We start from the raw sequence: 27,532 nt of genomic DNA, 5'->3' as shown, positions 1-27,532 counted from the left end.
ATAATGAAAGATTAATGGCTCATGGTACTGGAATGCTTTACAAATATATAACAAACTGGGTAAGATGTTAATTGTCACTGAAGGTTGTCTCCCAAACATCTATAACGAAGAATGTAGAAGCTTTAGAGAAGGTGCAGAGAAAATTTACCTGGATGCTGCTGGATTAGAGAGCATATCTTATGAAGCTAGGTTACAGCTTTTCTCTTTGGACTGAAGGAGGATGAGACGTAACTTGATAGAGGTGTGCAAGGTGATAAGAGGCATAGATTGAGTAGACTTCCAGGGTGAAAATAGCTAACATAAGGGGGCATAATTTTAAGGTGACTGGAGAAAAATATAGGGGGGATGTCAGAGGTAGTTATTTTTTATTATACAGAGATTACTAGGTGCATGGAATATATTGCCGGGGTGGTGGTCGAGGCAGATGCATTAGGGACATTTAAGAAACTCTTGAATAAGCACATGAATGAAAGAAAAACGGAGGGCTAGGTGGGAGAGACGGGATAGGTTGATCTTGGAGTAGGTTAAAAGGTCGGCACAATATCCTGGGCAGAAGAGCCTGCTTTGTGCTGTACTGTTCTATGTCTATGAAAAATTATCCACATTGTTCAAAAGCAACTGTCATCTAACTCAACTGCACATTCTTAGTAAAATTTATTTTCATCAGTCATGACATCCTAAGCAAATGCTGCTGCTAAATTCTTCTACTAACTAAGTTTTACTGGAGAGGGCAGTAGATCATTGATAAGATGCAACACTCCGGCAAATTCTTGCATAAGTTCCTCAAAATGAACTCTATGCTGGCACCATAAATTTCCAAAATTTAAGGTTGACAATCAGTGGTCACTACAAAACAATGCACTCCTTAAGATGTTATCCCAGAAGTACATTATTACACCATTGTAGTATCACTGTTCATTCTTCTAATAGAAGTACATCCACTATCAAGTCAAGACAAGTCACTTTTTATTGTCATTTCGACCATAACTGCTGTTACAGTACACAGTAAAAACGAGACATTTTTCAGGACCATGGTGCTAAATGAACAATACAAAAACTACACTGAACTACGTAAAAAACAACACAAAACTACACTAGACTACAGACCTACCCAGGACTGCATAAAGTGCACAAAACAGTGCAGGCATTACAATAAATAATAAACAAGACAATAGGCACAGTAGGGGGCAGTAGGTTAGTGTCAGTCCAGGCTCTGGGTATTGAGGAGTCTGATGGCTTGGAGGAAGAAACTGTTACATAGTCTGGTTGTGAGAGCCCGAATGCTTCGGTGCCTTTTGCCAGATGGCAGGAGGGAGAAGAGTTTGTATGAGGGGTGCATGGGGTCCTTCATAATGCTGCTTGCTTCACGGATGCAGCGTGTGGTGTAAATGTCTCTAATGGTGGGAAGAGAAACCCTGATGATCTTCTCAGCTGACCTCACTATCTGCTGCAGGCTCTTGCGATCCGAGATGGTGCAATTTCCGAACCAGGCAGTGATGCAGCTGCTCAGGATGCTTTCAATACAACCTCTGTAGAATGTGGTGAGGATGGGGGGGTGGGAGATAGACTTTTCTCAGCCTTTGCAGAAAGTAGAGACGCTGCTGGGCTTTCTTTGCTATGGAGCTGGTGTTGAGGGACCAGGTGAGATTCTTCGCCAGGTGAACACCAAGAAATTTGGTGCTCGTAATGATCTCTACGGAGGAGTTGTTGATGTTCAGTGGAGAGTTGTCGTTCTGTGTCCTCCTGAAGTCAACAACCATCTCTTTTGTTTTGTTCACATTCAGAGACAGGTTGTTGGCTCTGAACAACTATACTGTTGGGGATAAAGTTCCAGGACTTAGTGACAATAAAGGACTGATGATATACTTCCAAATTAGGACAATGTGGGATTTGGAGGAGAACCAACAGACATTAGTGTCCCCATTCACCAGTGGTCTTTCTCCTTTTTGGTAGAAGAGGTTTGCTGGTTTGGTACATGTTTTAGAAGCAGACTAAGTGAGTAACTGTAGTCACTCAAAGTAGTTTGATGTCTAAGACCATTTCCTGTCATTTGGCATGAGTTCCTCAACATCTGCATGGTTTATCTAAGAATTTCGGGCAAGAGCAAGTCTAAGAATATGGTAGAGGGGTGTAGGTTTTGCAAGAACAGGAAAGAGGGGTTGTGCAGCAATTTCCCAAGCTCTTTAGTGACCAGTCTGTCTACTACTACTAGCTGATCAGATCTTACCATGAATAATCCCCATCAATGATCTCAAATTTTGCTGACTAGAACAATGTCCTTTTCATCACAATCCCAAAACATCAACATAAAATCATTACAGATTAAATTTATGAATTAAACCAGGACAAACACTATAAACTGAACTTGTGCTGCACCTCAAATACACCAAATATATATCAAACTGCTTGTCTGGATTAGTGGGCGAGATTTTTTCCGAAGCACTGACAATGATTACTCCAGGAAATATCAGCAATTGCATATTTTCATTTCAGGAAGTTGGTGAACTGGTTGGAGGGTTGCAGGAGATCTAAGTAAAGGCATCCATTAATCTTGCGAGACCATGGATCTGCACCTGGAAAGTCTTCACTCTCCAGGGTGCAGGCCTGGGCAAGGTTCTATGGAAGACCAGCAGCTGCCCATGCTGCAAGTCTCCCCTCTCCACGACACCAATGTTGTCCAAGGGAAGGGCATTAGGACCCATACAGCTTGGCACCAGTGTTGTCGCAGAGCAGTGTGTGATTAAGTACCTTGCTCAAGGACACAACACGTTCCCTCAGCTGGGGCTTGAACTCACGACCTTCAGGTCACTAGTCCAATGCCTTAACCACTTGGCCACGTGCCCACACTGGAAAATCTAAATATGCATAATATTTAAACAAACTCTATTTATAACATCTTAAAGAGATTCTCTTAATGTTGAGTTTTAGAGATCGTTGTTAATTATTTTAGGATGTAGTAAGTAAACCTCACTCACCTTACTGATTACCGCAAAACTACTTCATGGCAAAGCAATGCATTTACAATAAATAATGTCAACTTTAAAAACTACATAATAGTGAAGTGCCTTGGAAATTTTAAGAAATAATGCATATCTATCTATCTAATAATTTCTCTGTTTAAACAGAAGCAAAGCAGATTCTCATGCTATATCAAGGATTCAAATTCTATTACTATGAACATTATCACAATAATTAGACATCAACTGACCTTTTGAGTACTGTACTAAAAAGAATGGGTTTCAAGAAATACAACATGTTGTAAGATGTATCGCTCACATTGAAGAATAAAACACATTTGAATGTTTAAAAAACACACCAGAATGTTTGTATATTACTACTTTACAGTTTTAAATTTAAATTTCATTTTAAAAAGCAATTACTGATTCTAATCTTGTAGTATCTTCTTACCTTGTTAATGATGTAAATAACATCACCACGTTTAAAAGATAGTTCATCAGCCTGATCCCCTGAGCAATCCCACAATCCTTGGTAATAATTGGCATAGTCAGTTGCCTTATCTGAATTTAAAAAGAAAACAAAATATCATTACTCCAGAACTAATTCAAATCTAATCCCCTGGTGAGGGATTAAAATAAACATATTGATACTTCTTGACTTGACGTTTTCAGATTGGTTGACTTGGAATCTCAAATCTGCTAGATAAATGGAAGAAATCAATTTCTTGTCACAACTAAACTGCATTAAAAAGTTAGTCAGCTCTGTACAAGGGCTTCTGCTGTGGAGGATTTTTTTCTGAAATAAATAGGTAAGAAATCATGATTGCAGGTGGCTGCTAGTGCTGTCTTTACTTGCAAGTGGTTTTGATGACTTTATCATCGGCCCAGAAATTGTCCGCCCAATAAAGCAGAGGAGGCTACCTCAGTAAATATATTTAAGACAAGGTTGGATAGATTTTTGCACAGGAGGAGAATTAAGGGGTATGGGGAAAAGGCAGGTAGGTGGAGATGAATCCATGGTCAGATCAGCCGTGATCTTCTTGAATGGTGGAGCAGGCTCAATGGGCTAGATGACTGACTCCTGCTCCTAATTTTTATGTTTTTATGTTCTTGTGTTGTAACAGCAACACTGGCATTACATGTCTTATAAAAAAAATATATATTGTGATCTCTGATCAGGCAGTGACAAATCTGCAGCACGATTTGTAGGCACGGAATTATAGAGCACTGCAGCACAAAACAGGCCCTTATGCCCATCTAGTCCATGCCAAACTGGCATTCCCATCAACCTGCACCCGGACCATCTAGTCCATGTCAAACTAGTATTCCTATTGACCTGCACCCGGACCATCTAGTCCATGCCAAACTAGCGTTCCCATCGACCTGTACCCGGACCATCTAGTCCATGTCAAACTAGCGTTCCCATCGACCTGCACCTGGACCATCTAGTCCATGTCAAACTAGCATTCCCATCGACTGCACCCGGACCATCTAGTCCATGTCAAACTAGTATTCCTATTGACCTGCACCCGGACCATCTAGTCCATGCCAAACTAGCGTTCCCATCGACCTGTGCCCGGACCATCTAGTCCATGTCAAACTAGCGTTCCCATCGACCTGCACCTGGACCATCTAGTCCATGTCAAACTAGCATTCCCATCGACTGCACCCGGACCATCTAGTCCATGTCAAACTAGTATTCCCATCAACCTGCACCCGGACTATCTAGCCCATGTCAAACTAGTATTCCCATCGACCTGCACCCGGACCATCTAGTCCATGTCAAACTAGTATTCCCATCAACCTGCACCCGGACTATCTAGCCCATGTCAAACTAGTATTCCCATCGACCTGCACCTGGACCATCTAGTCCATGTCAAACTAGCATTCCCATCAACCTGCACCCGGATCATCTAGTCCATGTCAAACTAGTATTCCCATCGACCTGCACCCAGACCATCTAGTCCATGTCAAACTAGCATTCCCATCGACCTGCACCCGGATCATCTAGTCCATGTCAAACTAGTATTCCCATCGACCTGCACCCAGGCCATCTAGTCCATGTCAAACTAGCATTCCCATCGACCTGCACCCGGACCATCTAGTCCATGTCAAACTAGCATTCCCATCGACCTGCACCCGGACCATCTAGTCCATGTCAAACTAGTATTCTCATCGACCTGCACCCGGATCATCTAGTCCATGTCAAACTAACATTCCTATCGACCTGCACCCGGACCATCTAGTCCATGTCAAACTAGTATTCTCATCGACCTGCACCCGGACCATCTAGTCCATGTCAAACTAGCATTCCTATCAACCTGCACCCGGACCATCTAGTCCATGTCAAACTAGTATTCCCATCGACCTGCACCCAGACCAATGCCTTTCTAATGCCCTGGTTAAGATTTCTACTGCTATGGTGTGAGTTATTTTATTTTAGCTGCTTTCTGTAAAAGCAGTATGCCCTGCTGGTAAGATTGTTTTGCCTTTGGCTAAAGATAAGGAGCAATGTTAGGAACGCTGTGTCAGCCAGTCAGGTGTGGGATGGCATGGAACATTCTCAAGAGCTAGGCAGGAAGAGGTTTCTGAAGGACAGTAGTCTGGTTTGGGGTCTTTTGGTGGAAGGTGCAGAGAGAAGAGCACCAGGGAAGACACCTGGGGGATCGCACCTGACGGAGAAACCCTACTGCAAGCAGTGCTTCACTAGGTGGAGTTCTACCTGTGGTTGGCGACTAAAGCTAATCCCAGCTACTACAGAAATGAGCTCCAAAGTTCATGTGTACTTCATGTATATGTGTACTTAGACTGGTTTAACTGTAATGGGCCCTCTTATCTTTCTCTGTTAACTGTTTGATAAAATTGAAAATTGGTAAGTGTAAATTTACGCTGGTGTACGATCTGTCAGTTCTGGGCTACCGATAACTGTATGGGAAGTATATGCACACCATTCGCTCAAATCGAGGAATGGTGTGTCCTTTAATCGGAACATCCCGAAGTTCCTGTTTGGTTGAACTCCAAATCGTACCAACTGTAGGTGTGTATCGTATATGAAAGGCAACCGTCTCACCACCAAGTCACATGGCTGCTAGCAGAGTCAGCTAGCCAACCAAGTTGGTGTACGAGCTTCGGGGAGATGGTGGCACTATGATCAACATTGTGGCATTAAATGAACAATTTATTTCAATGTATTTCCATGGCTGTGATTTTTATTTACTTATTTATTGAGATATAGGCCCTTCCAGCCCTTCAAGCCACTCTGACCAACAATTCCTCAATTTAATCCTAGCCTAATCATGGGATAATTTACAATGACCAATTAAACCACTAATTGGTATGTCTTTGAACTGTGGGAGGAAAGCGGAGCACCCGAAGTAAACCCATGTGGTTATGGGGAGAACATGCAAATTTCTTACAGACAGTGGCGTGATAATTAGCTGTTCAAATATTTCGGAGAATTTATGTAACAATTGCAGGATCATAAAATCATACAGCACAGAAACAAGCCCTTTGTCTCACCAACTCTATGCTCACTGTCTAACAACTAGAATCACACAGTTATAGAACACTATTGCCCATCTAGTCCATACCAGACCATTAATCTGCCGGGTTCCATGATACGCACCAGACTATAGCTCTCCATACCCCTCCCATGTACCTATCCAAATTTGTCTTTAAAGTTGAATTTGAACCCACATTTACCACTTCCACTGGCAGCTCAATCCACACTCGCACCATCCTCTGAGTGAAGAAATTTCCCCTCATGTTCCCCTTAAACATTTCATCTTTCAACCTTTAGCCATGACCTCTAGTTCTAGCGTCACCCAACCTCAGTGGAAAAAGCCTGCTTGCATTTGCTCTATCTATACCCCACATAATTTTGTATACCTCCATCAAATCTCCCCTCATTCTCCTCTGGTCTAGGGAATAAAATCTTAACTTATTCAACCTTTCCCTATATCTCAAGTCCTAAACTTGTGGCAACATCTTTGTGAATTTTCTCTGCACTCTTTTAATCGTATTGATATCTTTCCTGTAGGTAGGTGAACAAAATCAGACACAATACTCCAAGTTAGGCCTTAACAACATCTTACACAACTTCAACATCTCAAATCTGGTACTCAATATATTGATTTATGAAGGTCAATGGGCCAAAAGCTTTGTTTTCAACCCTATTTATCTCTGACCGCCACATTCAAAGAACTATGGATCTGTATTCCCAGATCCCTCTGTTCTACAGCACTCTTCAGTGCTCTGGTTTGTCCTCCCAAAGTTCAACATCTTACACTTGTCTGCAAGTTCCGTCTACTATTTTTCAGCCTATTTTTCCAGCTGGTCTAGGTTCCGCTGCAAGCTTTGATAGTCTTCCTCGCTGTCCACTACACACCTAAATCTACAAATTTACTCATCCTGTTTACCACATTCCTTCAAGGGGACCACGACCTTGTCATGGTTTGGAAGCTTACATGTGACTTGGAGATCTACAGTATGTTGGCTGGAGTCAGGGTTTATGCTTTGGCTCTTGGTAGGGTCACCCATGCCAAATAGGTCAGACTAAGAGTGGTCCACCAGTCCTCCAGGTTCGGGGGTTTAGCTCATGGCTAACAACCTTGACTGGTGAAACAAAACAGTTAAGGAAACAGCAATGAAGAATCCCTCAGCATCTGTGTGTGATGGTATTCCTGAGTTTACATGCAGTATTTGCATGGCTGACAGCAGTGAAGACTGAAAGGAAGCTACTGGCATGATGAAGGAAGCCTTCGACACCACCTTGATGGAGGAACTTCATTGCTGCCCTAAATGCCAGTGGCTCAACACACACCAAATACATAAATTTACCACAACTTCAACCAAATCATTGATATAGATGACAGCCAACAATGGACAAAGCACGGATTCCTTCGGCACTCTACTAGTCACAGGCCTCCAGTCCTCCAGTCAGAGAGACATTCATCTATTACCATTCTCTGGCTTCTCCCAAAAACCCAATGTCTACTTTGTCTTGAATGCCAAGCGACTGAACCTTCTTCACCAACCTCCCATGCGGGACCTTGTCAAAGACCTTGCTGAAGTCCATGCAGATAATATCTACTGTTCTGCCTTCATCAACTTTCCAGGTAAATTCCCTGAAAAACTCTATAAGATTGTTTAGACATAACGTACCGTATACAAAGCCACGTTGGCTATCTCTGATCAGCCCCCCTCTATCTAAATACTTATACATCCAGTCCCTTAGAATAGCTCCCAATTATCTTCCCACTACTGATAAACAAAAGAAAATCTTCAGATGCTGGAAATCTAACCCCACACACAGAATGCTGCAGGAACTTAGCAGGCCAGCCAGGCAGTCCTACTGAAGGGTTTTGGCCTGAAACATCGACTGTCCTGCTGAAGGGTTCTGGCCTGAAATATCGACGGTCTTTTTTCTATAGATGCTGCCTGGCCCGCTGAGCTCCTCCAGTATTTTGTGGGTGTTCCCACTACTGATATCAGGCTCACTGGTCTATAATTTCCTGGCATATTTTTGGTGCCTTTCTTAGAACAATGGAACAATATTAGCTATCCTCCAGTCCTCTGCCAACTCACACATTGCTAAGGACATTTTCAATATCTCTGCAAGGGCCCCTGCAATTTCTGCACTAGTCTACACGGGGTCCAAGGGAATACCTTGTCAGACTCTGGGTATTTATCCACCCTACTTTGCCTCAGGACAGGAAACACCTCCTCCTCCTCTATAATCTGTATGCAATCCATGACCTCACTGCTGTTTTGCCTCACTTCTATAGACTCTCCCAGTAAATACAGATGCAAAAATTCCATTTAAGATCTTCCTATCACTTTCAGTTCCATGCATAAATAACCACTTTGATCTTCCAGAGAACTGATTTTGTCCCTTGTTATGCTCTTGCTCTTAATATATCTGTAAAAGCCCTTGGAATTTTCCTTCACCTTGTCTGCTCGAGCAACATCATGCATTATGTTAGCCCTCCTGTTCTCTTACATTTCTTATACTCCCAATACCTCATTTGCTCCTTCCTGCCTATACTTGCTATGCACCTCCTTCTTTTTCTCTCAACCTGTTACCCTGCCTTTTATTTTGATAAGAACATACAAACTCTGCATTCTCAAAATTTTAGTTTTGAAGGAATTCCACTTACCAATACACCTTTGCCAGAAAATAACCTGCCCCAACCCACACTTGCCAGATCCTTTCTGATACCGTAAAAATTGGCCTTTCTCCAATTTAGAATCTCAACCTGAGGACCAGACCTATCTTTTTTTTTCCATTATTACCTTGGAACTAACAGTACTATGTTCATTAGATGCAAAGTGTTCCCCCACTCAAACTTCTGTCTTATTCCCTAATAGGAGATCTAGTATCACACTCCCTCCAGTTAGGACTTCAATGTACTGATTAAAAAAACATTCCTGAAAATATTTGGCAAATTCTGTCCCATCCAGCCTTTTACAGTATGGGAGTCCAAATTAATCTGTGGAAAGCTAATAACCTTACCTTTCTTGCAACACTATGCAATCTCTCTAAAAATTTGCTCCTCTAAACCGCATGGACTGTTGGGTGGTCTCTAATATAATCCCATTAATGTTGTCACCCCTTTCTTATTCCTCAGTTCCACCCATAAAGCCTCATTAGATGAGCTCTCCAGTCCGTCCTCTTTAAGCACTGCCATGACATTTTCCTTGGCTAGTAATGCCATCCCTCCCACTCTATCTTGTCTAAAAGAACAGAATCCTGGAACATTAAGCTGCAAATCCTGTCCCTCCTGCAACCAAATCTCACTAGTGGCTACAGTATTATAATTCCACTTGTTGATTCACGGCCTAAACTCATCCAGTTTTCCTACAATATTGAAAAATACTCAACTTAGAACATTAGTCCCACCATGTTCAACCTTTCAATTCCTAACTTTGCACGTAGTAACACAACTTTACTAATCCTCTTTTACTACAAATAACCATTTGTACTAATCCTCTCCCTACATTACCATCAGTTCCCTGCAAATTCCCCCATTCGCTTATAAACACTGGAAAATTTATAGTAGCCTATTAATCTATCAGTGGTCATATTATTGCCTGGAATTTATGCACTTAAATAATATATTCTGTAGATGTACCATACGTCATGCTGTCAATAAATTCATATCCCAAATACATGGTAGATCAGATTTCACAAGTTAGTCCCACTGATGTTTGAAGCAGTATGCTGTGTGCAAACTTGCTGACATGTTTCTTGCATTAAAATATTGACTGTGCACAGAAATAAATATTTTACTGTGAAGCTCCAGTGTTCCAGGAGTAAGATTTCTAAATTGGCATAAAGACAATTTTTCCAGGCTGAAGTAAAATTTTGCAAGAGTCGACTGGAAGCAGGTACATAGAGGAAGATCATTGCCACAACACTGGAAGACATTGTGAGAGAAGGTAATGAGAGTTAAAGCCAGATATATTCACAAGCAGAGAATGGTCCATTCTCAATCCCACACTCCACAGATACTGAAGAACTTTCAGAGAAGAAAACGATAAAAAAGGAAGAATGGCAAGTACAAAATGTTGTGCATTTAATATTTTAGTAGCATTTGAGTGATATTGTAAATATATATTAAGAGTAAGCATTCTTGTTAGTTTAATCTAATCTAATCTAAATCATTCATTACGGGTTACATGTATAAATACCTGAATTAACGTACGTATGCTACCACATGATATGTGCATACCTCACTTAAAGTAAACATGAAGTTAGACTGACATTTTCAGACTTTGTTTGCATTAGTTAAATGTTTGGAAGCTACAAAACATAACACAAAAGTTTAGTGTAGAAGAAAGCTGCAGCCTAAATGTAGAGGGATGAAACTTTTTAAAAATAGGACAGCAAAGAGAATTTATGAAAAGATAACAGATGGCATTCATTTACTGCAAGAGTGAGTAAGTTCAAAGGGGACATGCAGGGCAACATTTTGACAAAGAGTGGTAGGCATTTGGAATGCACTGTCTGGGATGGTGCTGATGGTTAAGGGTGGCACGATAGCCTAGTGGCTAGCAAAATGCTATTAGAGTGCTAATGACCCAGGTTCAATTCTTCCAGTCTGTAAAGAGTTCCTACATTCTCCCCTTGCCCATACAGGTTTCCTCTGGGTGCTCTGGTCTCCTCCCATATTCCAAAGCCATATGGTTAGTAAGTTAATAGGTCATATGGGTGCAATTGGGCAGTGTGGGTTTTTTGGGTCAGAAGGACCTGTATGTGCGCATCTCTAAATAAATAAAAATAGTAAATAATAGGGCATTTAACAGGCTCTTAAGACACATGAATATGCAAAAAATGGAAGGATCTGGACTTTGTGTAGGCAGAAGGGATTAGTTCAATTCAGCATATTCTATTTGCTAATCAAGATTCATAACTTAACTGCATTTCCTAGAGCACACTGGTCAACCTGCCGAATGATTCAGTGTTGTCTCAGAGTCTGAACCTGCCATTATATGGTAGCCCTGATGAATATTGTGGCATTAATTCAATAATTGAGCACTTCTTTACAAATATAATTAGTTTGGCACAATATTGTGAGTTGAAGGGCCTGCTCATGTGCTGTACTGTTCTACAACAGCATACAACGTTCAGAAAAACTCAGGAGATTCTTCATAAATGTCTGAAGGAAAGGATAGTAAATGTCAAAGTAGATATTATTGTAGACCAAAATGTAAGCCTTAGTGTACAATTCTAAATGAATACTTTGTGCTCATCTTCACAGAAGAAGTGGATACACACCTGGGTATCAAGGAGGAGTAACAGAAATTACTGAAAAAAGAAAGAGAATGGGAGAGAGAGAGAGCAGCATCCATCATCAAGGACCCCCACTATCCAGAACATGCTTTTTTTCCCTCACTGCTGCCATCAGGACGAAAGTACAGGAGCCTCAGGACCCACACCAGCAGGTTCAGGGACACTTATTAGCCCTCCACCATCAAACTCTTGAACCAGAGGGGATAACTTCACTCGCCCCATCACTGAACTTCTCCCACAACCTATGAACTCACTTTCAAGGACTCCTCATCTCATGTTCTCATATTTATTGCTTATTTATTTATTACTATTATTATTTCTTTTTTTATATTTGCATAATTGGTTGTCCTTTGCACATTGTACTTTGGGTTGGGTATGATCTTTCATTGATTCTATTGTGTCTCTTGCACTTTCTGTTATGCCCACAAGAAAATGAATCACAGGATTGTATATAGTGACATTTATTTACTTTGAACTTTCAACATTAAGGCTGCAAGCTTTTGTGAAGGTGGAGAAATGACCAAATCAGAACAAAACAAATGCAGGGCTCTTTAAAGAAGACCAGAGTCAAGCACACTATCACCTTCCACTCTTCTCCAAAGACAGGTATGCTGCCAGAGGGCTGAAAAATAACTAATGTGGTACCATTATTTAAAATGACTTTCAGTCTTATATTGGTGGACAAATTGTTGGCAAAAAACTTTTAAGGGACAATATAAATTAGCATTTTGAGAAGTACATTAATCAAGGATTTGTTAAAGGAAGGTCACGCCTGACTGAGTTGATTGAATTGTTTGAGAAAGTAACAAGGAAAAACAGTAAGAAGAATAGAGTCAAGGGGCACAACAGCACAGAACAGGCCCTTTGGCCCATCTAGCCAATGCTAAACTGTTATTCTGCCCAGTTCCATCGGCCATACGTTTAACGTAATCAACATGGACTTTAGCAAGATGTATGATAAAGTCAAATGTGCAATACTGATAATTTTTTTTGTGTATTCTTTTAAGGCCCTCAGTGAAGGCCCATTTTTGCTGAAGCGTCATCACTGAAAAGGAAAGAGGTGTGAGATGGAGTATGAGACTTACAGCAGTAGTCAAAGTCACTTGATTGAGAATATGCTGGCTATGACTGATTGAATTGAGCGATGTACAACATGAGCACCACAGTACCTGGGATACAGCAGAGAGACAAGAGGCTGCAGGAATCTGGACCAAAAAACAAACTGCAGGAGGAACTCAGCAGGTCAAGCAGCATCTGTGGAGGTGAAGGTGTGGTCAACGTCTTGGATAGAGAATCCTGCTTGAGTAGTCTGAGCTTGAAACATTGACTATCCATTCACCCCCACAGATGTTGCTTGGCTCAGTGAGCTCCTCCAGAAGCTTGTTTTTTTTGGTAGGATACTGTAGCATGATAGAGTCATACAGCACTCCAGTACAGAAACAGGCCCTTTGGCCCATCTAGACCATGCCAAGCTATTCTATCTTGTGCCTTTGAGTCACATCTGGACTGTAGCTCTCCACATCCCTCCCATCCATGTACTTATCCAATTTTCTCTTAAATGTTGGTATCAAACCTGCATTCACCACTTTTGCTGGCAGCTTGTTCCACACTCACACCGCCTACTGAGTGAAAAAGTTCCCCTCAGGATCCCCTTAAAAATTTCACTTTTCACCCTTTTAGTTGAAGGTGTACATATTCATCCAACCAATCAGAAGGTCACTAAACATCTTGTGGCACTGAAACTAGAGGCTAGGTTATTGATCCCATGCTCCAGCTCTACTTTATCTGTCTACAGGATTTCTTGCTCCTCTCTGCTCTCCACTAATATAGAACATGTGCCTCTTTTATATCTCTTATACTTCTGTGCTGCTTCTAATACCTCCTAGTCTGCTCTTAGCCATAACGATCTATCCATTATTTCACCAGGTCATATAGCAATGTTTTATTTCTCATGGTCTTCAAGCTCCTGGTTCAGCATAATACACCACCCACTTAACCTGCAATGCATTAACATACACTCAGTGGCCACCTCTTGTACCTATTCAAGTGGCCACTGTTCGTGGTCCTCTGCCACTGTAGCCATCCGCTTCAAGGTTCGACATGTTGGCCATTCAAAGATGCTGTAACGTGTGGATACTTGAGTTACTATTACCTTCCTATCAGCTTGAACTAGTCTGACTATTCTCCTCTGACCTTCCTCATTAACAAGGTATTGTAATTTGTCCCTTACTGTGCTTATTGTCTTGTTTATTAATTATTGTACTGTCTTGCACTGTTTTGTGCACTTTATGTAGTCCCATGTAGGTCTGAAGTCTAATGTAGCTTTGTGTTGTTTCACGTGGTCTAGTGTAGTTTTGTGTTGTTTCACGTAGCACCATGATCCTGGAGGGATGTTGTTTTGATTTTACTGAGTACTGTACCAGTAGTTATGGTTGAAACGACAATAAAAGCAACTTGATTTGACTTGACTTCACCCACACAACTACAACTCACTGGAGTTCTTTTTTTCAGTTTTTTGCGCTACTCTCTGTAAAGTCCAGGGACTTTTGTGTGTGAAAATCTCAGGATTTCAGGAGTACCTGAGATACTCAAATCACCCTGTCTGGTACCATCAATCATTCCATGCTCAAAGTCCTTAGATCAAATTTCTTCCCCATTCTGATGTTTGGCCTGAACAACAACTGAATGCTTGACCATGTCTGCATGCTTTTATGCACTGAGTTACTGCCACATGACTGGCTGAATAGATACTTGCGTCAGCGAGCAAGTGTACAGGTGTACCTAGTAAAGTAGTCACTGAAAGTATAATCACAATATAGGTTCTTCATTGGTATTTCCATTGGATGAAGAATGCAGTTAGCCTTAAATGGTCAGTACAATCCACAAAAATTGCCAAGGCAGAATAAACTGACTCCACAGTAAATTGCAAATAGCAAACCCCACACCTGTCTTCAGAGGCCATCAAGGTTAGCTTTTCCTCAGTCATAAACTTTCCATAAATCTTGAATATTTCAATGAATAATTTGCCGTAAGATCATCGCCAGTAGGTTTATATTTTATGATAAATAAATTTATTAAATTATACCACTAAAATTAGGGAGATTTGGGAGTTAAACAAAATTATGAAGGGCTAGATAGGGTAAATACAAACGGACTTCTTCCACTGAGGTCTAGAACTAGAGGTCATGGGTTATGGGTGAAAGGTGAACTATTTAAAGGGAACACAAGGGAAAAACTTATTCACTCAGAGGGTGGTGTGAATGTGGAATGAGCTGCCAGGGGAAGTGGTGGATTCGATTTCAACATGTAAGAAAAGTTTGAATATGTACATGGATAGGAGGGGTATGGAGGGCTATGGTCCGTGTGCAGGTTGATGGGATTAGACAGAATGATAGCTTGGCACAGACTAAATGGACTGAAGAGCCTGTTTTTGTACTGTAGGTTTTATGTTAATCATTGTTGCTATGCATGCTCTCCTTGTATAAAACCCAATGGCATGAATGTTGATGAATCCTTCCGGTAAAAAAAAAATCCCTCCCCCTCTCTTCTTCTATTCTTACCTCTTCTCATCTGCCTAGTAACTCTGCCTGGCTCCCCTCTTCCTTCCCTTTCTCCTACGGCCAACTCTTCTCTCTTATTAGATTCCTTCCTGTTCAGCCCTTTACCTTTCCTATCCACCTGGCTTCACCTGCCACCTTCTAGCTAGCCTCCTTCCCCTCCCCCCACCTTTTTGTTCGGGTATCTTTCCCCTTCCTTTCCAGTCCTGGCGAAGAGTCTTGGCCTGAGACATCCATAGATGCTGCCTGACCTTTTGGTACACGGAAAGTAGAAAAATAGAAGGCTATGAGTAACCCTAGGTAATTTCTAAAGTAAGTACGTGTTCGGCACAGCATTGTGGGCTGAAGGGCCTGTATTATGCTGTAGGTTTTCTATGTTTCTATGACCTGCTGAGTTCCTCCAGCATTTTGTGTGTGTTGTCAGAAATTTAAAATTTCAAGTGAGACAATACTGCCACTACAAGACACCCAAGTTAGATCTGTACTTCAGTTATACCTACACAGCTCTTAAGGTTTTCAATCTGACATTACAACTAAGTCACTCTTGTCTAGAAAAAAATATATTCTTGTTATTCTGCAACACAACTTCTGGTCTATAACTGCACAGTCCAAATAGCTCAACCTTATAAGGAATATAGTAATGAGGTTATGAGGCTTGTTAGGTCTGTTAAACAAACATTAATTTGTAGTTTATGTCTGATTAACCCCTCAACAGTTCAGCTCATGATCTGTTATGTGATCCTTGCATAATGGAGCAACCAACTTGGCTCATTATGATATGTCACAGCTACATTTATAATTCTTATGCACACCTCAAAAATTAATGGTAATTACTTAATATGACTTCAGTAGAGCTCTTCAGCTTTTAAACAAAGGAAACTAGTGTGAACAGAAAGCAACACACGCAAAGTGCTGGAGGAACTGAGCAGGACAGGCAGCATCTATGGAAATGAATAAACTGCAGACATTTCGGGCTGAGCCCATTCTTCAGGACTGAAAAGGAAGACTCCAGAATAAAAAGCTGGGGGGAGGGGAAGGAGACTAGCTGGAAGGTGATGGTTGAAGCCAGGTGGGTAGGAAAGGTAAAGGGCTGGAGAAGAAGGAATCTGAATGAGTGGAGAGTGGACAATAGGAGAGAGGGAAGGAGGAGGGGACCCAGCTGTAAGTGACAGGCAGGTGAGAAGAAGTAAGAGTGGGGAGTGTGGGGGGGGGGGAGGAGGAAAAAAATGAATAGAAACAAAAGTTAATTTTTAGTATTATAGAAACAAAGGGAAAGAAAACTGACCTCCTGTTTTCAGTTCTCATAATATTCTTAATGATATACTTCTCACATTCATTCAAGACATATTGAACACAAAGTATTTATGATTGCTTTTTCTAAGTAATGGAAAAGGATAACATAGATATATGACGCTTCATGAAATCCAAGTTAAGAATTTTTACTTAATACAACCATACAAGTATAATTTGCAAATCACTTTCTATTTGAAAGAAAATGAAGTTTGTCAGTAATTATAAACATCCCCATATGCCAGGGGTTCCCAACATTTCTTACGCCATGAACCAATATCATGAAGCAAGGGGTCTGTGGACTCCAGGTTGGAAACCTGTGCCATATGCTATATCACTTATGTTTACTTCTCCTTGTATTCAGTACTGAACATATTTTATTTATATTTATGGTTACATGTAAATCTAAATTTACTTGGATGTCAAGAGATAATGTACCAAAGTGATCTAATTTACTGCAACACCAGATCAGATTAAAAATATTCCCTTCACACATTACACATATAATTTAGAAAAGAAAATCAAGAATTTAATGGGATTTAAATTAAAATGTTGAAACAATTTACGATGAACTCAAGTTTTACAGAAGCCCAAAGGGTTTGCAATTGTATGGTGATATAATCAAAATGCAGTGAATATCAAATTCTGTTTCACTCCCATTTGATATTGAGCATAATAAATATTAATGAATGTGTGATGTCTGAACTGGTGAATATTTGGTAAACCAACCTTAAATATTTGTCATTGATCAAATAATCATTTGATATTCATTAAAACAAAAGTAAACACACATAAATTATAACCTTTTTTGGTTTAAGTATAATCTAAATAAACTGAACTGAGAGTCAAGAAAAGTTAAGAATGTGAAAAATTCTCCTTATTTTGACATTAACTCTTCCATGATAAAATATGCACTCTAAGCATGTTAAAGAAACACTTTTGAACTGCTTCCCCCATTATTTTTGGCAAATTTCTCTGTAACGCTTATTGAAGTGTTATTCTTTACGACCTAACCTCAACTAATATTTCCCTAAATAAAACTATAAAATAATATAGAATGTGTTGATATCTTCTACTGCTGATCTTTGTTATTCCTTTTGTAAGTTTGTTCAAACTTTCACAGCGTAGGATAAAAATGTCTTGAGCAGAAAAAAATTTATAGCATATTGAGTTTTACTGATTAAATACTACTTTTAGAGGTCAATTCTGAAGTTTGAAGTACAGAGCAGACCTGATGAAGTGTCTTGGCCCGAAACATCAGCTGTTTATTCCTTTCCATAGATGCTGCCTGACCTGTTGAGTTCATCCAGCATTTTGTGTGTTGTGCTGGATTTCTAGCAGCTGCAGAATCTCGTGTTTAAGTATAAAGCAGAATTCGTTCATGCCTGATATAATACTTTTGCAACCAAATATTTATTTAATTGTAACCTACTGCAGGGGTTCTACCAACAGACACTACTTAAATGATATTAAGGCTATGGATATGTGTCTCTGAGTGGTACGACAGTGACCACTGAAGTGAGTCATGTCTGCCATTTGCCAAATATTAAGCCTGACGCAAACACATTGTTTGTGAGATGACAGCATTCCTGGCTCTTCTAAACCCTTCTGAGACAAGCACCAACAGTGTCAGCATGACATTGGAAAGATGTCAGCACCGTCCACAGATGCCTGACACCAGATTTCCAAAAGGCACTCTCTACTCTGAAATTACCAGGAAAACAGTGTAAGAGATTTAAGTACATACTCAAAACCTCCTTAAATAAATGCACCATCCCTATGACACCTAGGAACCTCTGGTCCTTGACTCCTCAAGAAGGAGGAGGGGTTTCAGGATCACATCTAGGGACTCAAGTCCGTGCACTGGGAGCAAACAGAAACTCCATGGAAAGTGTAGATCTGCTCACAAAGTAACCACCTTTCTTCCCCATGGACATTTCCTGTTCCATGTTTGGGAGGGTTTTCAGTTCCTACATTGAGATTGTTAACTACTCAGAACCCACAAAATCTTAGTGGAAGAAAGCCATCATTGAATACAGGATTCTGGGTAAGATGACAACATTCAACACAGAATCTGGAATCAGCAGCAAACTGCAGTAAAAGTTTCTCCCACAATAAAATTTTCATTTGCATTGATCTCCTAAGGCAAGGATTCCCAATCTGGAGTCCACGGACCCGTCAGTTAATGGTAAGGCTCCATGGCATTAAAAACAGTTTGGGAACCCTGCCTTAAAGTCAACTTGATGGAAAGTACCAGGTCTGATCATAACAAGGCCTTATGTCTTTGCTAGAAATTCCAGTTCAATAATCTATTTCATGCTGGTTAAGGATGGGGTGCGTTGAAAAATCTCTGTACATGAAAATGCTGACAAAACTGAATAAAAACAAGATACTGCAAATTTGGGAAATCTGAAATAAAAATAGAAAATGCTCAGAGGCCTTTGTGCAATGTGAAATGTTGGCTTTGTTTCTTTTACCACATTCGCTGCCTGGCCTGCAGAGTGCTTTCAGCACATCTGCTTTTATATCTGATAACAGCCAGTCACTCTTGGTGAGGTTATGCACAATGAATGTTTCTAGCATCCAGAAATGAAAAAAATACTATTAAGACAATTTCAGGAAAATGGGATATCACGGAAGTGGCTGTGGACTCACTTTCGTGAACTTCAGTTCTGAATGTTATTTGCTTATTTTTTATTGTTCGCATGATCTGTTTTTTTTTCCCTACACGGTCTTTGACAGACTTCTTTTTTTATTGGGTTCTATTGGGTCTCTTTGTTTTGTGGCTGCCTATAAGGAGATGAATCTCAAGATTTCATATAGTATACATAATGTTGATAATGAATTTACTTTGAACTTTTAACTTATAAACATGAATACTTAAAATTATTTAAAAAGAAAAATATAAAAAAAGATTCATTTTAATCAGTCATAATACAATTGTTAACGTAAATGGACAAAATCTCTACACCAGATATAATTTGGTGCCAGTTGTATGAGGCTATTTTCAGCATCATCATGAACACAAGAGATTTTGCAGATGCTGGAAATCCATTGGAACAAACACAAAGCACTGGAGGAACTCAGAAAGTCAGACTGTATATATGGAGAGGAATGAACAGTCAATGTGTTAGGCTGAGACCCTTCTTCAAGACTGGACAAAAAGGGGGAAGAAGCCAAGATAAGAAGCTGCCACATCCCCTCTCCCCACCATCTTTCTGGCAACTGAAGATGAGGTACACTTTTCCAAAAGGGTAGAGAGAAAATGGCAGTGGATGTCTGAGATAATCAGGTTAATTGTAGACTAACTGAGAAACAGTAGAAATCATAAAATACATTAAAATATTTAATATACAAAGTAATGTTTAATTAAGCTATGCATTTTTCTCCATCTTTATTTATAATCCCTCCCAATTCCCTTATTTTGAACATAAAGTTTACCCAATAGCTGGACAATAATGATGTTTGTTTTTTCTACCCAAATTAGAAAAAATGTAATCCGACTGAAAAAAATATTTTGCTAATTATCATGGTGTTTGCATCTTATGATCTTCAACTCATGCTCCAAGTATTTTAATGTAAACACGAGTGAGACTGAAAATATCTGACGTTCTTCAGCAAGGTCAGAAGTTCATATTAGGAGATACTCAGCAAGAAAGAAATACCCTTGCCTGCTTTCTGCTCCACATGGCAACCAAACTTCTAGTGTTACAAAGTTAGCTGCCTGGGTGACGGCAGAGGTCGTTATTCAACAGCAACACGATAACAACTGCTTACATCCTCTCCCTAAAACTGTCTGCCTTTTGACCCCTGTTTCCCATTTACGTTGCTCCTTCAGAAATAGCTCTGTGACAAAACTCCGTTTAACTGTATTGATAACTGTTTTTGTAATTCAGTGTCAAATTTTGTTTGGTAATGTTTGTGAAGTATTATTACTTTCATGGTACTACAAAATCAGAATCAGGTTTAATATCAGTGGCGTATATCGTGATATTTGTTGTCTTTGTGGCAGCGGTACAATGCAATACATAATAATAGAGAAAGAACTGAATTACAGTAAATAAATAAATGTATATATACACACACACACACACACACACACACACACACACATATATACATAAAATAGTTAAATGAAATAAGTAGTGCAAAAATAGAAATAAAAAGTAGTGAGGTAGTGTTTATGGGTTCAATGTCCATTCAGAAATGGGATGGCAGAGGGCAGATGTTCGTAAACATTGAGCGTGTGCCTTCAGGCTTCTGTACCTTCTTCCTGATGGTAGCCATGAGAACAAGGCATGACCTGGGTGATGGGGGTCCTTAATGATGGATGCTGCCTTTTTGAGGCATCACTCCTTGAAGATGTCCTGGCTACTGCCTATGATGGAGCTGACTAAGTTTACAACTCTCTGCAGCTTATTTCGATCCTGTGCAGTAGTCCCCCGCCCCCCCCCCCCCCGTTACTAGATGGTGATGCAGCCAGTTAGAATGCTATAAATACAAGTCATCAAGTTAGAGTGCTGCAACACACTTACTATCTGAGGGAAAAAAACTACGAGAACTAGCATGAGACAATTAGGCAGATTTCTTTAAATGAAGGATCTGACAAGCAAATTAGGATGAGTAATCACTCGCCATGTTTTCTGGTTAATTTTCAAGTACTGTCATTAGATGACCCAATGACCACTTCCGTTATGTAAAGCTTATGTGTAAGCCAAAATCTAACAGCAACCTGCTTCTAACTTCCTCTGTGGGTTTTTTCCCCTCAAACTGCGTTCTGTTTCCTCTCCATATGCTTTAATTGGAAAGGATCTGAAAAGCAACTTCCTGAGCACAAAGTGCCTGTCCACCCAGCCTTTGTTTGACAGCGCTAAGAGAATGATGTATTTGGTGTACATGAGGAGGAAGGTGACCCAGACTGCATTTCCTCACAGGACGCATTAGAGATACAATAATAAAGCCTGCTTTAGCTGACATTTGGTTGTGGTGAGGTGTAAGTTCCTGATAAGAAGCAGATCTGGCCCACTTTGTGGTTACTCAGGCTTGTCTCTCTGAATCCAATGTCCTTGAGTTAGCGAAGCATCGTTTTTTCAGATCTAATGAAAATTAGACACAACTGTACAAGGTCGCACTTTCAAAATCCAACTGAACAGATGTAGCTGTTCTCCTATTGCACTGATAATTAGTTCATAGGCATTTATATAAAATTGAGGCAGATAAGAATATATTCCTTAACCTTTCCCATCCTGAGAACTCCTGTGATTTTTATTTTCCTTGTCATCGGCATTTCACATTTTTAGCTTCATTTGCTCTCTACAGTAATCATATGCAAGGAGGGTATGCATGGCCAACATTTAAACAGGCTGCAGATCAATTAGCAGTCTTAAGTTTATCTGATTTTTATCAAAGCAGACAGAGCAGTGGGTCGATCATCACAGCCTGTGTCAAGTTGACCTTTTCAGAGACATCTGCATTGTACGTCTCCTGGGTATCTCTAAGTCCCACGTCAGTCTCTGATTGACAGAAGTCTGTTCCACTAAACCACAAAGTATACACAGATGTCTATATTACAATCTTAAAGGTGTGACAGCAATTGTGTATTACATCTATAAACTGTCCTTTAGTAGTGACACTTCCTCAATGATGATCTGTTAATTTATTCACCTAAATCTCTTTTGTACAGAAATAAAAGGTAATTGAGTCATTACAATCTAATTCAGGCAGAACTAAATTGGCTTATTTTATAAATCCTTCTCAAGTGGCCCCCACATACACTAATCAATACTTATGAGCTTTGCTGCTGCACACGTGCATGGAGTTGAAGGAAAAGCAGACCAGTTGCTTATCTTTCCATTGGGGCTGCTGTAGAAAACAATGACTGAGAGAGGGGTAATCACTTTTTTTAGATACATCTTATATATTGAATGTATATGGAGACCCTAAAGAGTACATCCTGCTGGCGGAAGTGAGAGGGAGATTTGTGCATATGTGCAAGAGGGCTCCAGAAAGTACTAGTTATCAGAAAAGGTGTATTTCTAAAAATGGGCATCCGTAGAACTGCATCTGATAGATCTGAAATCTCCATAAACTCAGTTAATAGAATATGGAGGAAAAAGATTCAAAGTTCAATTTATACATTAAAATATCTTGAAGGGATTGTTTCAAAGTTCAATTTTTACATCAAAACAATTTAAAGGGATTGTTTGCATAACAAGTGGGAAAAGTTGAAAAATACTATCAAATTTATCTTGTTTCACTCTGTCCATGAACTGTTCTATCAGGGTCAGGAGGTAACCTTTGGGCAGATTTATATCATTTATTCAATTTGAGATGTTGTTTAAAGGATACAAGCAAGATACAAGATGGGAATTATCAGTTTTTCAGCAGGAAAGTGTTAGTTCAGCTCTTTTCCTGCGAGCTTGTCTTCATACTATTTTCAATTTATTGAGCAACATCTATGTTATTCTAGGCCATCACAGCAATCCTTCCCTTCCTAATGGAATAAGCTGTTTTCCCAATCGGAATCATCACCCTAAACGAGAAGAAATCTGAGCAACCAACATGTGCAATATGAAGCTTGAACTGTTTAAAATTATAAATAATTGTCAAAACTTTTTTGAAAGAAATAGAAACATTTGTGAACTAACATTGAGAAGTACTTTATTGGTGAAAAAGTTAGCTCATTTCTGCTTCAGAATCAGGGAGGAGAAATTAAATCCTATATCTGCAAATTAAAGAGTGACTCAAAAGTGCAAGTGAGCCTACAATTGGATTAATTTTATTTTTACTTAGAGAGACAGCATGAAACAGACCCCTCCAGCTCAATGAGCTGCACTCTTCAGCAACCCACTGATTTAACCTTAGCCTAATCAGAGAACAATTGACAATGACGAATCAACATAGAAGAATGGGGTTGAGAGGGCAATGGATCAGCCATGATGAAACGGAGGGCCAGACTCGATGGGCCCAATGGCCTAAATCTGTTCCTATGTCTTACTGTATAAACAGTATATCTTTGGAATGTGGGAGGAAACACACAAATTCCCACAAACAATGGACTCACTTTCAAGGACTCATCTCATGTTCTCGATATTTATTGCTTATTTGTTTATTATTATTATTATCGATTTATTTTTGTATTTGCATAGTTTGATGTCTTTGGCACACTGCTTGAATGCCCAAGTTGGTGCAGTCTTTCAGTGATTCTATTAGGATTGCTATTCTATTATGGATTTATTGAGTTTTCCCGCAAGAAAATGAATCTCAGGATAGTACATGGAGACATATAGATACCTTGATGATAAATTTACTTTGAACTTTGACTGGAGCACCTGGAGGAAGCCTACACATCCAAGGAGAAGACGTATAAACTCCTTACATACAGAGTTGCTACTGAACTCCAAACTCCAATGCCCAGTCGCGCTAACCAGTAGGCTACTGATTTACCTATGAACAGATGATACTGTACAATATTAATGGAAGATAAGGGAATGAGAAGGAAGCAGGTTTGCTAAATTCTTCGTGTCAGTGCTATGTACAGGTGTCCTAGCTGGCTATTTTTCCCCAAATATGTACACGCAGGAAAAATAAATGGAAGGTAAAAAATAAACTCATTCTCAAATCAATTGATCTAATAACACCAAAGACAAAAAATGACTTGCTCAGAGGTACACACTTGTGGTCCTCTTCCTTAGAAGGGGCATTCTAAAGGGAATTCCTAGGAAGAGAGGATTGTCCTACCTCAGAAGCTAAGCAGGTTTTATTCTTTGGAATTTACAAAAATAAGGAGTGATGTTAATGAAACACATATTATGGGTAAATGATAGGATTGTTTCATTAGGAAGATAGTCTCAATCAAAAAGAAGAGGTTTAAGTCAAGGGATGGCTATTTAAAACTAAGGTACATAGAATCTTCGGGGGGGGGGGTAAATTTCTGGAATTCTCTACTCCAGGGAATGGTTGAGGCCGGATCATTAGAAGTGCAATATTTAAAGGCAGATAATGCTTTGTAAAATGTGGGGATTGAAGACTACAAGGATTGGACACAGAGGAAGAGTTGAGAACAAAGGTAGAACAGTGATGATTGTACTGAATGATGAAGCAGGCATGACGAGCCAGGAGGCCTGCTCCTGAATCTGTTTTCTTGTGAATGTGTGGGTTTTGATCAAACAATTTGTCTTATTTCATTATAATAAGGATGGCCTATTATTTTGCACATGAAACAGAGCAGCATTTTCAAAGTTCAAAATTAATTCATTATCAAAATATATATAGGTCACCATATACTACCTTGAGATTCATTCTCTTATGGGCATTCACAGTGAGTACAAAGAAAGACAATAAAATCAATTAAAAACTGCACACAAAGACAGACAACCAACCAATGTGCAAAAGGCAACACATTGTGCAAATACAAAAAAGAAAGAACATGAGTTGCAGAGTCCTTAGAAGTGAGGCTATAGGTTGTGGAATCATTTCAGTGATGAAGTGAGTGAAGTTATCCGCGCGGGTTCAGGAGCCTAATGGTTGACGGGTAATAATCTGTTCTTGAACCTGGCGGTGTGGGACATGAGGTTTCTCAAATTCTTCAAATAAAGAGACAACTTCCAGGGATGCTTCTAACAAGTAAAACTGGAATTCCGCTTATCTTTGTGTGAAAAATTTAAAAATGACTTTCATTAATCATACCTGTTTTATTCACGCTAATTTGTGGGCTCTTTTTCTTTTCGGTTTCCTTTAATATTGGTGGAGGTGGAGGATGACTGTCCTCTTCTTCTGTAAGAAAAAGTCATTATTATTGTTGATGTGTTATAATAGGTTACAGTAGAATATTATATTTTGGTACCGTATTCAATAACTTCCTATAAACAACTAAAGTTAACTATTTGAAGTTAACAGCCTGGCATGATTAAAATGTGTTAGAAGCAAAAATAACCAGTTAAGAAATTACCAAAAATGGAATCTATTTTAACCTGAATCATATCTTAATCTTATCTGGAATTCAATGCAAAACTCTCAAGTTAAAATGAAAACATACTCAGCAAAATAAAAGATTGTCCAAAATTTTTCAAGTTTGTGCTGGGTGTTCTAAACAGAATTATGAGCATACTTGTTTGAATGCCAGCAAATTTGGCACTGCTGAGTATGAAAGTCCCAAGTACACTCATCAAGAGTACTCATTGTGTGTTTCAATACCCAGGGAATATATCATTCAGAGTAAAGCATTTTGTACTCCAGCACTGGAAGTCAAACTTGTCAATATCCCTCAGCAATTACGTTGGAGAATTTAACTTTTGGACCACATACCTGACCTGCAGAAATGTTAAGGTAGTAACAAGTTAACCAATTTTTAAAGGTTTTTTATTCTTTCAGTCCTTTATTTCGTTATGAATATCTTTACATATTTTTAAATGTCAGATTAACCAGAGATAGTGTTTGCATTATTTCAAAGCTTAGTTAGAAGCTTTGGGAACAGAGGATTTCAAGCATGGCTTTCAGCTGGTAAGACAGTGCCCTTCTTTCCCTTTGCTCCATTCTCCTCTCCTATCAGATTCTTCCTTCTTCAACCTTTGCCTTTCCACCTATCATCTCCCAGATTCTCACTTCGTCCTCCCGCAGCCCCCCTCCCCACCTGTGCAAAGAAAGTCTGGCCCAATGACTCAACATAACCAAAGATATCTTAGACCTGATGCAAGATTAATGAACCACCTCAAGTACACTGCTCAATGACATTCAGTAAGTAAGTTATAACAGAATAAATTCTAATGCTCAAAATTATTGCACTCATTATAGTGTATTCTGTTTAAACTAGAAGTGATTTTCAAGTACTTTGTGACCTGGTATCTTCATTGTACAGATGGTTACAGAATTACATTCTGGAAATGCTGCTGGTTCAGTATTTGGCTCACCAGCTGTTGTTTACCAGAGTCCCATCCCAATTATTGGAGTCCTGGTTTCTGTGCTTCTTGCCGACCCTTTGAGATTATTAATCTCAGTTCAAAATAAATATTATTATTAATGTACATATATGTCACCATATGCATCCCTGAGATTCATTTTCTACTGCATAACTGAATGAAGTGTGTACTGGAGTATTAATAGGTTTAATAGTCCAGAAAATCTAGCAGTCCCGATCATCCTGGATTATCAGAGTATCCCCAACACTGGTATTTATAATCTAGACTGAGTAATTATACACTCAGTGGCCACTTTATTAGGTACACCTGCTCATTAATGCAAATATCTAATCAGCCAATCCAAGTGGCAGTAACTCAGTGCATAAATGTATGGAGACATGGTCAAGAGGTTCAGTTGTTGTTCAGACCGACATCAGAATGAGGAAGAAATGTGATCTAATTGACTTTGACCACGGGATGTTTGTTGGTGCCAGATAGTGTGGTTTGAGTATCTCATTAGCTACTGATCTCCTGGGATTTTCATGCACAACAGTCTTTAGAGTTTACAGAGAATGGCGTGAAAAACAAAAAAAAACATTCAGTGGATGGCAATTCTGTGGGCGAAAATGACTTTTCAATGAGAAAGGTCAGCGGAGAATGACCAGACTGGCTCAAGCTTAGAGGAAGGCAGCGGTAACTCATATAACCACACACTACAACAGTGGTGAGCAGAAGAGCATCTCTGAATGCACAACACGTCGAACCTTGAAGTGGGTGGGCTACAGCAGACGAAGACCACGAACCTACACCCAGTGGCTACTTTATTAGGTATATTTAGCACACGTAACATTTAAACCTGTCTCTGCATCTAATTGTAGTTTTTTTTTATTTCCTACTATATGAACTATTTCCTACTATATGCTTCAAAAGTGCTTCATCAGACATTCTGCATGTTCTGAGATTCAAACTACACCACTTTCTTCTAAGAGATTTTTGTAACTACTTTTACTTCGAGTTACAAGGAACCAGCAGAAGAAA

General features: G+C 39.6%; 1 protein-coding gene across 3 annotated transcripts in view; it reads right to left on the bottom strand.

The window, feature by feature from the left end:
- skap2 (src kinase associated phosphoprotein 2) overlaps positions 1 to 27,532 on the bottom strand; it is a 267,070-nt gene that overhangs the window by 49,505 nt on the left and 190,033 nt on the right. For all 3 annotated transcript variants that reach the window (XM_072283219.1, XM_072283221.1, XM_072283222.1), the window contains exons 10-11: positions 25,287 to 25,373; positions 3,409 to 3,518 (exon numbers count right to left, since the gene is read on the bottom strand). In XM_072283219.1, coding sequence (XP_072139320.1) covers positions 3,409 to 3,518; positions 25,287 to 25,373 — 197 coding nt within the window. The remainder of the gene's footprint in view (positions 1 to 3,408; positions 3,519 to 25,286; positions 25,374 to 27,532) is intronic.

Source organism: Mobula birostris, chromosome 19, assembly GCF_030028105.1.
Source record: "Mobula birostris isolate sMobBir1 chromosome 19, sMobBir1.hap1, whole genome shotgun sequence".
Classification (NCBI taxonomy): Eukaryota; Metazoa; Chordata; class Chondrichthyes; order Myliobatiformes; family Myliobatidae; genus Mobula; species Mobula birostris.
The sequence above is the reverse complement of the archived record's forward strand: the minus strand, read 5'-3'. Positions and strand labels throughout refer to the sequence as shown.